Genomic DNA, 12,279 nt, shown 5'->3' on the forward strand with positions numbered 1-12,279 from the left:
AAACGAGCACCACCATGCCTTCCGGGCTGAGTCTGAGAGAGGTGTCAGTCTACCATCTGGCATGAGTGAGTAAGGCTAGGGTCCAGGACACACCATGTCGATGATTCTGTCGTACTGTGTAGTTTTGATTGAATAGAAATGTGGATCGAAAGACTGGTAACCTGGGGACCTCATCCTAGATATCTACTCATCGGTAGATGCACAATAAGGCTGGCCATCCCCTGTTTCACTCGGTTCGTATTCAGGGGAGGTGTGTCTCTGACGGTTTTCAGCTCAAATCAATAGCTTCCTTCTATAAAGTTTCACTCATCAGGCTGAGATGCTTGATAGGGCCATCGGCAGTGCCTCGTTTGCAAAATGATTGGACATGACCAGGACAGCGACGCCTCGCATGAATGAAAGCCCTTGGCGTCCAGCTATCAAGGCTGGACCTGTAAAAAGTTCTAGACTTATGGTTTTCAAAAATCCCTCTGTGGCACTTACCGCAACGAGGAGTTCCCATCAGGCTGAGTTACCCCTTGTAAGGGGAGACCAATCAAAGATCGATTCCTCGGCCGCGACATGAAAGATCTCGCGTACGGACTGTGATAGCCAGGCCAGACCCCAGTCCCCAGGGTTCTTGTTGAGTAACAGTGCAATTCGGCCTCGTGTTTTGCGGCGCTTGGCTTGTCACTGCCGGTTATATCTGGATTTTTTACAAGTGCCCCTGACAATGCAAAGTTGCTTATTTTGTGAGCCTGTGCGTGATTTCGGTCGCCTGCTGGGAAGTCCCTCCTGATTCAGCAGAGATTCTGTCCTTCACAACCAGTTTCCACAGAAATTCCTGGGATGAGGATACGCAGCCGTCAACACGTTCATCGAAGTTGAGAATGTCTGTGTACCACGATGGCACCCATCATGGAGCTTTCAAAGACCTTCTCGACCACTCAGGAGCCCCTACAATGTCGACAGACGAGTACAAGATTGCAGTGCTGGATGTAGCCCTGTCAAGCACAGGTTCGCGGAGGGCATTCATATGATAAAGTCGGCATCCTGACAATTGCTAGGAGAATTCAGCCGGTCTTCTCTTGGCTTCACCACGACATCAACGCTAGTCAAGGGTCAAGCCCCAGCATTGAGAGTAATGTGTGCCACTGAGAATCTTTGGGAGTCCAACCTCAGTAACAATGCTTACGAAATGTCAGATTTGCACCTCTTGACTATCCAGATTCCGGCACAGCAAGTACTCTTCTGACACTCTTCGAACATTTCTCCATCCCAACGACTTTCTTGTATGAAAGGGTACAGAGCGTGACCCATTCTTTCGGACATGAAGAGCTTGACAACGGCGCCTTCCGTAATCAAAACCTATGACACTTGGTCAGATCACTAATTCATGGCAGGATCATGGTTTCACTTCCTTTGCAAAGCTATTGAGCCCAAGCATGACAACATTCTGTGGCTAAGAAGTGCATACTTTTTGCGTCGCGATGAACATGGCCTGCTGACCTTGATCTGTTTCGGTGCATCCAATCCTTTGGTTCAGAGGCTCGAGAGCTTGCCAAAGAGTGTCTGGGATATTGTGTTGACAAATCCTTTCAATTTGTTCAACACTATACTAGCAGATTTGCATCGCCAGGTCGATGAGCAACTGTGGACGTTGAATCGATACGTTGGAGACTACGAGAGAGTAAGATATTGTCGAACTTTGGACTGGTTCATTACTTACTCGAAAAACCAGCACGCCATCGATTCTACGGTGGCCACTAGCGACTTTGATCAAAACTGGGTGGAGCTTCATTACATCGCAAAGAACATCATACACATCAAGGAAGCCGTCGACGCCGTCTTGCGGACTATCTCACACATCGTGAGAGCACAGTCTGAGGGCGGAGTAGCTGGTACGGCTGAAACCCGAAAGACAAATTTAGCGCTTCATTATTCGGAGAGTCTCTTTGAGTCAGTCGACCTGAGAGCCATTAGCATGGAGAAAAGGATGCAGAATGTGATCAACCTGGTCAGTTGTCTTCTGGTAGAAGTCACTCGTCAGGATGGGACTGATGGCAGGTAGAGCTTTAACCTCGTGGCACAGAAAGACAGTAGCAGGATCAAAACCGAAAGCAGCTCGATGCACACCATCGCTCTCACAACATTGATTTTTCTTCCCATTTCTACCGTCGCTAGTATATTCGGCAGCGCATTCTTCGATTTCAATGGTGGCAACACAGAGGACATGAGCCTGTCGAGGCATTTCTGGGTCTTTTGGGTCATCAGCGTTCCTTTGACGGTTGCGGTCCTGACAGTATGGATATACTTTCATCCATCAAATGTCTGGCGCTGGCCTGGTCTGAAAAGAACACGGAAGTTTGATAGAGATGCATACCAGATGCTTGACTTGACCAAGAAATGAAGCAGCAGCGGCGAAGGAATGAGGCTGAGGCTTGGGATAACCCTCAGCTATATCTAGGTATCTTTGGCATCGATGCAGGACGTTGGAGGTGGCAGGAGAGGCATCTCGGGTAGAGCATCTCAGGGCGCTCCTGGCAGTGTGCAGGTAATGTGGTGTGACAACAGTTTGCCTGACCAGACTAGCGAGACAGAGTGATGGACGTCTTCACAGTGAGGAACGGGAGTTTGTTCGGTGGGAATCTGGAGCTGGGGGTTTTTGGTTTTCTGCGACTGGCGAAATGTTTCTCCGAACACCGAACCCACTCCAGATAGAACTTGTAGTCGATTTCTAACTAAGCGAGCGCTCGCAACGTCCAACATCTCGTAGAAGATGCTTGACCACACTACTGAAAGCACACAGAACTCAAAGACTGGCAGCATAGCGTCGTAGCCCAGACTCCGGTCAGCAACATCGATGGTATCAACAAGATCAGGCAAGCGCTCGCTCAGTCCTGTCGCTCCAGTACTTGGAGAACGATCAGTCAAGCATCGCCGGGATGTCGTGGAAAAGGCGGAGGACGCATCGACACCACCAAAGCCTGAAAAAGACCAGGTCACCGATCGGAAAGCCAAGCAAATACTGAAAGGTGTCAAGCTTGTGCTTCTTGATATAGGTCAGCCTCGTGTGGCCCACGAGCATCCAGATTGTTTTATGCGCGAGTCAGCTAACATTGAGCCAACTCTCAGAGGGCACCATATGCCCGATCACCTTTGTCAAAGATACCTTAGTAAGAGATCTTTCCCTCTATGCAGGATGCAATCCTGTTCTGGCACATGGCGTGCAGACCGGCAGAGGTCTGACTCGGGAAGCATAGTTTCCATACGCCCTGAAGACGCTCCCGCACATCCTCAAGACGAAATGGGACGATCCGGGCTTCACCGAGTATCGCGACGCATTCCCTGAAACAGCTCGGTCGTCGCCGGAAGCGTTCCAGGCGCACGTCCAGGACCTGAGCGAGCGGGACGTCAAGATTGCCTACTTGAAAAATCTGCAAGGTAAGGCTACATCTAGAACGAAGGGAATCTACTAAGTGGTCAAGGCTATCTGTGGGAAGACGGCTACAAGAACCATGTCTATTCGACACCGATATACCCAGACGTTCTGGCAGCCTTTGATTCATGGTCATCTGCGTCGGCCACCTCAGCCAGCAAGGAAATTGCCATCTACAGCAGCGGATCGATCTTTGCGCAGAAACTCTTGTTCCAACACATCAAGGATCCAGCATTACCCGACGATCCCAAAGCCATTCTGGATCGGCGTAACATCATACAAGACTGGTTTGACACGACGAATGCTGGGCTTAAACACGAGACGAGCAGCTACGAGAAAATTGCCCAGGCGTTGGGAAAGGATCCATTGGAAATCTTGTTCCTGAGTGACAACGTCAAGGAAGTACGTGCTGCACTCGGCGCAAATATGAAAGCCGTAGTGGTGGACAGACCTGGGAATGCGCCTCTGTCGGAAGACGACAGGCAGGATTTGGATATCATAGAAAGCTTCGAGCATCTCGAGCTGTACTGACTGTCCTAAAATACAGCAGAGGGTAAACATGGCAGACTGCGGGCGAATTCCCCTGTCCCAGGCGTTATCAGACCTTCATGTCTGAGATCAGCTACCATATGAGAAAGACAAGGGTTACAGTTCTTCATACAACATGGCACCTGCAGAGAGTGAATCATCGAGGCCGTATATCCAAAGCAGATGGTTGTTATTGCTGTTCTGGACTCGTGCAGATGCGTTGAGACCTTGACCTTAACGCTCGCATTCGTCACATCTTCCCAATTCCCGTATTGTTCGATTCCACCAACTCCAGGCTGAATATTCCATGTGATAGCCCATGTAACTCCATTCCGTTCATGCAGGCAGGCTCAAACAAGAAACCCGGTCCCCTCTCGCCATGCCAATCGAGACCCAAGGTCACAGTGACTTCGTCAATCAAGAACACTCGCCTTTTCCAGATGCTTCATCACTCTTCACCCAGCGATTCCCGGACGATTCTTTGGCATTTCCTTCTGAAAGCTTTCGGATCTTCGCGCCATAACTTGGCTGCGTCCACATTGGCCGGACTCTCGTCGTTGGGACTACTCAGCATGCTGATGACCGATATTAAGATGGTTTCCGGCGATTGTACCGGCGACCACCTCTCGGCAACAGACTCGTATCCATATTTGTCTTCTTCGGGAGGATGTAGGATGGAAATACACACTTCGCCAGAGGGGTAAACGTTGGGGTGGAAGATGGGTGTCTCGAATTTCAGTTTGGGAGGCATCAAAGGATACTCCTGAGGGAAGGACATTCGGGCGCGAAAGAAACCACCTGTTTTGACATCAGCATCGAGATACCCCGTCAAGGAGCCCATATGGAACGAGGGTCGTACCTCCATAATACTTGCAATCGTCGTTGATCATGAGCATTACTTCCCACTCGAAGATATTGTCGTCAGCAAGGCCGCAGCTGATCCCAGGTATGTCTTTGTCAGACTTCATCTGTTTCAGTTGCCGTTGAAGCAGCGTCGCGGCCGCCGAAGAGGGGGACATCCTGGGCGTTCAGGGCACGAGGGCACGAGGGCGCGGCGAATTCGAGGTTGTCGGCGTGACGGGGAGGGTAGATCGATGAGGTCGTGCACTCGTAGAGATGTCTCTTGACTATCGAACACTGAAGATGCGTAATTGGCGAGAATTATGTGAATATCAAACTGGTGCGAGTTGCGAGATTGAAGATGGATGATCATCGAGTGCCTCTTTCCGATTTGCGGACGCCGTCAGCGTGCCCGATATACGTCCGAGTCACCCATCGCCACCGCGGCGACGACGGCAAACCTGGTCGACGTTAGTAAAGGCCGAGATCTGGAACACAAGGTTGCATCCATATATTCGTAATCTCTAGTCTTCTATCTATACTGTACACTCTGTATTGTTGGGGATTCTGCCTGACTACATGACACCTTCGGCGTCCTCAAATCATTCCTTCTATTTTGTCTGTCCACTCGTGAATCTGAGGTATGGCCGAACCTCTCTCACATCGGCAAACTTCTTTTTGGCATCCTCCGTCGACACGGTGGGCGGCACAATAACGTCTTGACCGACTTGCCAGTCAATCGGGGTGGCCACGCCTTTCTTGTCCCCAGTCTGCAGGCTATCAATGACGCGGAGCACTTCGGCTGAGTTTCTGCCCACTGAAGCAGGGTACAGCATGACCAGGCGGATCTTCTTCTGTGGGTCGATGATAAAGACGCTCCGGATGGTGAAGGCAATGCCCTTTTCATCGATGTTGGTCAGGTCTTGCTGGTCGACCATGTCATACAAAAAGGCCACCTTCCTGTCGGCATCGGCAATAATGGGAAATTGCAGGTTCGTGTTGGAGATGTCATTGATGTCCTTGATCCAGGCATCATGACTGTTGAGATCATTTGCGCTCAAGCCTATCATCTTGACCCCTCTCTTCTCAAACTCGTTGCGCATTTTCGCGAATGCGCCCAGTTCGGTCGTGCATACGGGTGTGAAGTCCGCCGGATGGCTGAAGAGTATGGCCCATGACCCGTCAATATATTTGTGAAAGTCAATCTCGCCCTGCGTGGTCTTTGCCTGGAAATTAGGCGCAGTGACACCCAGGCGCAGGCGAGGTTGCTCTCCTGCGGCCGCTGCATAGCCACGGAATGAATTTGCGAATGGAGCGCATCTCGGTCTTGAACCGTGGGCACGCTGGGCTCGCAAGGCGGGAGCGAACGCTCGAAAGAGTGACCGGGAGTAGGTAGAAGCCATCGTGCGCGGACAATTAGGTGTAGCTGGAAGATAGCAAGAAGACACACGATGCAGGTTGCAAGCTTCACAGAAGGGAATGAAAACAACCTTCGTTTTCCCTTCTCCAACATTGCGTCATCTACAACAGGTACAGTATGTACGTCCATACAGCTGAGGCACTCGTGCTCGTGTCATATTGACAAAGCACCAACTGCTCTCTGCTCTCGCCGTGAACACCATCTGTCCATAGGCGTCGTTCTAACCTCGTCCATCTTGTCGGTAATGTTCCTCTATCCTGGATGCCACAGCTCATCAATCATAATATCTTCAAGCTTTAACGGCCGAATTTCCATCCGCCCTCGAGCCTCATGCGTTCTCGCTGTTCTCGATCTGCTCTCACCTCCTCCAGCGTCAAACCATCACCGCTCAGTGTCCAGTTGGCGCTGCTTGTGCGGTCTCGTAGTCTCTTCAGCCGATCTTTGTTGCCCTTGGCGAAAATCTCTTCCATCTTCAGCGGCGCTATAGGTCCAAATACGGCATCACCGTCCATGCCTTCTTGGCGCATCAGCTGCTCCGTGAGATGTCCAGGTGTGGCCCAGTCGGGTATTGGGAAGGCGTTTCCTTCGTCCTCTGAATCCTCGTCCTCTGAATCAGTTGGGATCTCAGGCAGGTGGATAGCCTCTCCGTTAGGATACTGAGGCGAGGACTTGACTGTTTGGATCGTCTTCTGCTGCATCATCGAGATCGGTGTCTTCGCAGGGGCTGGGGGGGCAGCATCTGCAAATGGAATCCTACCACCTGTCGCATATTGCTGCATCTGGGGCGGAGCTGCTCGAGACGGAGGCTGAGGAAACTGGTTCAGATGGCCCGATGGTTGTGCTTGCGTATAAGCACTGTGATTGAAAATGGACGGCTTCTTGCCGAGCTGGGACTGTCGAATTGGAGCACCAGACACGACAGGCCGTGACATTGGCTCTATCGCATCTTCTTCCTCGGTCTTTCTTCGCTTCGAATCGCCCTGGGTCAGTCCAGATGGGCCATACTTCGACGTCTGAGGCCGACTAGCCTCTTCTTCCAGCGGTCGCTTTGCTGGCTTAGCGGGGTTGGTAGGGAGAGGGTGGTTGATCAGGGAACGCGTGGGATTTTGACCAGCCAGTCGCGAAGGAGGTCTCGACTGAGCCTATCGTGGTTAGTGACCGACAACCAAGTGGGTTGATTAACTTACAGCCTCGTTCGCGGCGCGTTCCAAGCGCTGTTGCTCTGCCTTCCGGGCAGCCTCTTGACGTTTACGCTCGATGGCTTGCTGTTGCGCCTGTCTCTTGGCTTGCTCGGCCATAACGCGCTCTCGCTCCCGTTTCTCTGCCTCGGCACGTTGCTTCTGTTCTTGTTTACGGGCCTCTTCTTGCTGAGCCGCTCGTTTCCGTTCTATCTCTCGCTTCTGCTCGAGTTTTCTCTGGGCTTCGCGTTCATCCTGCTCCTTCTTGCGCTCAGCAGCGAGGAGAGCTCGTGGCTTTGGCGGTTGGCCGTGTATGGATGACTTTAAAGTTGTAGATGTGGATGATTGTAGAGATGCGGTACTTGCCTTCTTCGTTAACCCAGGTCTCTTGGGCTCGGCAGTCAATGAGTCTTGTGGAACTTGAGACGAGCCATTCGGCATCCGCTGGGACAAGGTCCCCACACGAATAGACACTGGTGCTGGCTTTGTTTTAGGAGGCTCTCGTCCCGGGCGAATTGGTCTGGCAGGTCTGCCGCCTGTGGGCTGAGGCTCTCCGGGCTCTTGAAACGCATGTTCATCAAAGTGACGCTTTGGACTCGGACAGTTTGGTTGCTCATGTCGAGTCGGGTGAAGTGTTTGCTGTTGGACTTTTTGTTCAGCGACCTTCCGTCTCTCCTGCTCCCGAGCTTGTTCAAGTTGGTCATCCATTCGCTGTTTCATTTGTGTTTCCTTATCTTTGCGTCTCTCTTCTTTCTCCCTTTCCATCGAGCTACGAGTTCTTCTGCCCTGTTTTGCTGGACTTGGTGGTAATGGCTTCTCCTCCACTAAGCCATTGAGATTTGGGTACATTCCAGGCATCGCATTCGCTGCCACCTTCAGCGCGTCGGGAGACAGAGTTTCGAGTTTCGCAGCCGCAGAGATGCTTGCACTGGTGGTGAAGAGACCTTTCGCGGTTTTCATGATAGACTGTAGCTTGGATTTTGACGCACTCAGGTCAAGGTACCGTTTAGGTGAGCCGAGTGGTGTGGTCGTAGCCCGTGCTGGATTGGACACAGATATCGACTTGGCTGGACTTACTGGGGGAGCCATGGCTGCCTTAGCTGGTGAAGCGAGGGTTGCTGTCGACGCAGATTTTGTATGACCATAACCCGGCATAATCCTACCCGGCCCAGGAGACGCCCGCACAGGTGTTTTCATTCTCTCTTCGTGTGCGACTAATTCTGGAGCACGCATGTAAAACTCCTCTTCCTCTCCATCATCATCATCATCATCCTCATCCTCCTCCTCATCAGATCCATACACATGATCGTTTCTTCTGCTTATGGCGGCAGACGAGCCGGCAGCATCAGGCGAAGTCAATGGTTTGATCCAATCGTCGTCGTCGTCGTCGTCATTGGGGCGGCGATCGTCAGTGGTTGGTTCTTCTTCAGGTACGACAGCGTCATGCTGTCTCATGGCGGCCAGAGATGAGGCGGAGGGAATTGACTTTGACGGTCGAGGAGCAGGAGCCTTGCCTAGCATATCGATCTTTTCATGCAGTCTTTGTGTTGACGATTTTGAATAGTTTTTGGCCGTTTGAGTGTCCTCCTCTGAGTCGTCCTGACCCAGGACCTCGAAATTCTCGTCATGATCATCAGCATCTCTCATTTCCACATCGTTAATGTGATGGTCGGGATTTCCATGCTGTGTACGATGTGATGGTGCAAGTGGCCGCGAAGCATTAGGTTGAATCTGGCGGGTTGTATCGACGTGACTTGTCCGTGATACTCTAGCACCAATACTGGTCTTCATAGGCTCTCGAGCGGGCAGTGCAGCGAAGGTCAAGCTGCTTTTCCTTACTAAAGGCCTATCAGGTGTTGATTCGTCCGATGGCGATCCCAATTCATCAAAGTCGTGGTCAGTATCCGCCTGTTGCTGCTGGTGAGGCATCTCAAGGCCACTGCCGTCTACCTGCATGCCAGGATCTTTCAAGCTGTCACCTGGCTTCGCGGCCACGGGGGCCGTCATTTTAACGGTTTGGTCTTCTTTCGCGGAGTGGAAAGAACCTTCAGTCGTCCTGTGCTCTGCATTTGAGGCATCTTCCGGCTGGACTTCCATGAGCCTATCTGGGCCTTCAAGGTGCTCGACATCGTATTCTCCTACCAGCGGAGGTGTATGTCGTTTTGTATCCAATTCTGTATTTTCCTGGCTAGAGCCATGATAGCCAGAGTCTGTCTGTGACCTTCCCGCAGCAGCCTGAGCAGGGTCTGTCGCGATTTCGAAATGTGGTCTATCATGCGACGGGTTCTTGGGCGGACTCGGTCGGGGGATAGGCTTCGAGGAGAAGACGTCACTCAGTGGCTGATAAATTGATCAGTGGTTGGCTCCATCACAGGACAGCAAACCTACAATACGCGCGTCTGGAACGTTCCTCTTCCTTGTAGTATGAGGAGTCTTGCCTTTCAGCTTGCCTGGCGTTTTGAAGACGTTGACGACATCACTATCTACGGTTAGTCCAAGCACAACAAACGCAGCGCAATAAGCCATACACTTGACGGCCTTTGAAGATCTCGGAGACGTGTTCGTTCAGCCATTCTAATTGATGCTGCGCCGGAAACACGAGCTCTTCCTTCTCGGTCTGTAGCAGTTGTAATGCATTTTCCTTTTCCGCAGAGACCCAAGCCGAGGAGCCAATGGTGGTGGTTTTAGAAGCCATGATGGTGGGCGGCGATGACGCGTAGACACAGGGTCGTCAAGGTAGAGAACTAGGCTATCGCAGCTCGAAAGAACTGGCGGCGGTGTCGTAGAGCATTTGCATCGCTGGGCGACTGAGAAGATGTGTGTTTTCAGAATGCGATGCAGATGGAGTGTCGACAAAGCACCTGCTGGCACTCTTGTTTTGATGTGCTTTCCATATTGGGCCTTAGCGCGAATCCGGCCGAGAGCGTCGGCACGTGACTGCGTCTGGTACAATACTTGCCAAAGGTTGGACCTCCCGATCTACGGACAGGGCACTGCACATATGGGCCACGACAGTATGATCCCTGACGTACCTGTTCCATGAGCATTGTTCACTTCCTGACACCATAGTCGCTGCGCTCAAGAAGTACGAGTCGGAGACGGCACATCGCTGTCGGAGCGCCGATTTCCATCGGATTCGGCCCGAGAGATTCGAGAAAATGGGTTGTCCATCCCGAGAATCCCCGCAGCGCCTTCTTACACGATCTCGGAATCTCTTGTTGGATTTTCGAGACGCTAAAACGTGCTTTGGAGAAATGCTGCGATCTCGGAGTTCTCCAAGGCAGTAAACAGGTATCACACGCGATTACTTATGGCCGCGCTCCGTCCTGGCGAGGACCTTATGCTTCCTGTCCCCTCCAGATCTTGATCTGACTGACTGCTATTGAATTTGTTTTTGCAATCCTACAGCATGTCGGCCAAACGCTCTGCTGTGTGCAGCAGCACTCGGCTGCTCTCCAGATATATTTCCGGCCTGCCTTGTAAACCTCGGTTGTGTCCCTGGACGGTCAAGGAACATGGACAGCAGAGGCACTTTTCACATGGGAGAACTTACAGAATGATGGAGATGAGCGGGTTCACCGAAGAACAGCTCTCGGTCCGAGATGCCGTACAGAAAATATGCGCCCAATTCCCCAATGAGTATTGGCAGCAACATGATCAGTCAGAGACCGACCCCAAGGAGTTGCATGCTGCTTTGGCAGCGGATGGATGGCTTGGAATTGCCCTACCCGAGCAGTTTGGTGGCGCTGGATTAGGAATTTCAGAAGCGACGATGATGTTGCAAACGATATCACAGTCCGGCGCTGGAATGGCAGGAGCTCAATCGATACATGCAAACGTCTATGCCACACAGCCACTGGCAAGGTTTGGCAACAAGGATCAACTTGAATCGACGATTCCCAACATCATAAACGGAAAATGGAGAGTCTGCTTTGGCGTCACTGAGCCAAACACGGGGCTGGACACCCTTAGGCTGAAAACGACCGCCACGAGGCAGGGTGATAAATATATCATCAGCGGTAAGTGATCGCGAGCTCCACGGTTCTCAAACCTCGACGGAGGTATTCAGAGAATACAGCAGCTAATCAAGAGAGCTAGGCCAGAAGATTTGGATCACTTGCGCCCAGGTAGCTTCCAAAATGATACTCCTTGCGAGAACGACACCGTTGGAGGAGGTCAAGAAGCCAAGTGAAGGTCTATCAATGTTCTGCATTGACATTGATCGCTCCAACCCGGCTCTCGAGCTCAAGAAAATCAAGAAGATGGGTGGTCGGGCCGTCGATGCTAACGAGGTCTTTTTCGATCATTACGAAGTGCCGGCAAATACCCTCATAGGAGAAGAAGGTCAAGGTTTCAAGATTATTCTCCATGGCATGAATGCCGAAAGATGTCTACTGGCCGGAGAGGCACTTGGCCTCGGTTACGCTGCGGTGGAAAAGGCGTCACGATATGCCAGAGAAAGAGTGGTGTTCGGACGGCCTATCGGAAAGAATCAGGCCATCGCACATCCACTTGCTGATGCATACATGAATCTCGAAGCAGCGAAACTGGCGACATACCATGCTGCAAGACTCTACGATCAGAGCAAGACCGACAAGTCCATCACGCCTCACGCCGTTGGGGTGGCATGCAACAGTGCCAAATACATGGCTGCGGAAGCAGCGTTCAAGGCTTGTGAGCGAGCTGTGATGACTCATGGAGGAATGGGCTATGCCATGGAATACGATGTGGAGAGATATCTGAGGGAGTGTTTGGTCCCTAGAATTGCGCCTGTTAGTCGTGAGATGATTCTGAACTTTGTTAGCGAGAAGGTGCTGGAGTTACCACGAAGCTATTGATAAATACTGGCACTGAGCGTATTGTGTAGGAACATCTCGGTCAAAGAGTAGCTAATC

At 51.6% G+C, this 12,279-nt stretch overlaps 6 protein-coding genes across 6 annotated transcripts; 3 read left to right on the forward strand and 3 right to left on the reverse strand.

Moving 5' to 3' along the window:
- Window positions 1-869: 869 nt before the first annotated feature.
- Window positions 870-2,389, forward strand: PV08_00032 (uncharacterized protein; the record flags this gene model as incomplete). Its single annotated transcript, XM_016374400.1, has 6 exons — window positions 870-996; window positions 1,047-1,125; window positions 1,185-1,336; window positions 1,383-1,651; window positions 1,721-1,996; window positions 2,051-2,389. 6 exons carry the CDS (start codon window positions 870-872, stop codon window positions 2,387-2,389), a joined length of 1,242 nt encoding a protein of 413 aa, XP_016239676.1.
- A 453-nt stretch (window positions 2,390-2,842) lies between these two features.
- On the forward strand, window positions 2,843-3,949 carry PV08_00033 (2,3-diketo-5-methylthio-1-phosphopentane phosphatase; the record flags this gene model as incomplete). Its single annotated transcript, XM_016374401.1, has 4 exons — window positions 2,843-3,041; window positions 3,115-3,155; window positions 3,243-3,423; window positions 3,468-3,949. The coding sequence occupies 4 exons, from the start codon at window positions 2,843-2,845 to the stop codon at window positions 3,947-3,949; spliced, it is 903 nt and encodes a 300-aa protein (XP_016239677.1).
- A 445-nt stretch (window positions 3,950-4,394) lies between these two features.
- Window positions 4,395-4,965, reverse strand: PV08_00034 (uncharacterized protein; the record flags this gene model as incomplete). The annotated part of the gene is made up of 2 exons (XM_016374402.1): window positions 4,395-4,744; window positions 4,806-4,965. The coding sequence occupies 2 exons, from the start codon at window positions 4,963-4,965 to the stop codon at window positions 4,395-4,397; spliced, it is 510 nt and encodes a 169-aa protein (XP_016239678.1).
- Window positions 4,966-5,397: 432 nt separating this feature from the next.
- PV08_00035 (uncharacterized protein) lies at window positions 5,398-6,189 on the reverse strand (the record flags this gene model as incomplete). Its single annotated transcript, XM_016374403.1, has 1 exon — window positions 5,398-6,189. One exon carries the CDS (start codon window positions 6,187-6,189, stop codon window positions 5,398-5,400), a length of 792 nt encoding a protein of 263 aa, XP_016239679.1.
- A 313-nt stretch (window positions 6,190-6,502) lies between these two features.
- On the reverse strand, window positions 6,503-10,079 carry PV08_00036 (uncharacterized protein; the record flags this gene model as incomplete). The annotated part of the gene is made up of 4 exons (XM_016374404.1): window positions 6,503-7,348; window positions 7,394-9,724; window positions 9,773-9,863; window positions 9,913-10,079. The coding sequence occupies 4 exons, from the start codon at window positions 10,077-10,079 to the stop codon at window positions 6,503-6,505; spliced, it is 3,435 nt and encodes a 1,144-aa protein (XP_016239680.1).
- Window positions 10,080-10,940: 861 nt separating this feature from the next.
- Window positions 10,941-12,222, forward strand: PV08_00037 (uncharacterized protein; the record flags this gene model as incomplete). The annotated part of the gene is made up of 2 exons (XM_016374405.1): window positions 10,941-11,403; window positions 11,483-12,222. The coding sequence occupies 2 exons, from the start codon at window positions 10,941-10,943 to the stop codon at window positions 12,220-12,222; spliced, it is 1,203 nt and encodes a 400-aa protein (XP_016239681.1).
- Window positions 12,223-12,279: the final 57 nt, after the last annotated feature.

Source organism: Exophiala spinifera (assembly GCF_000836115.1).
Source record: "Exophiala spinifera strain CBS 89968 unplaced genomic scaffold supercont1.1, whole genome shotgun sequence".
Taxonomy (NCBI): Eukaryota; Fungi; Ascomycota; class Eurotiomycetes; order Chaetothyriales; family Herpotrichiellaceae; genus Exophiala; species Exophiala spinifera.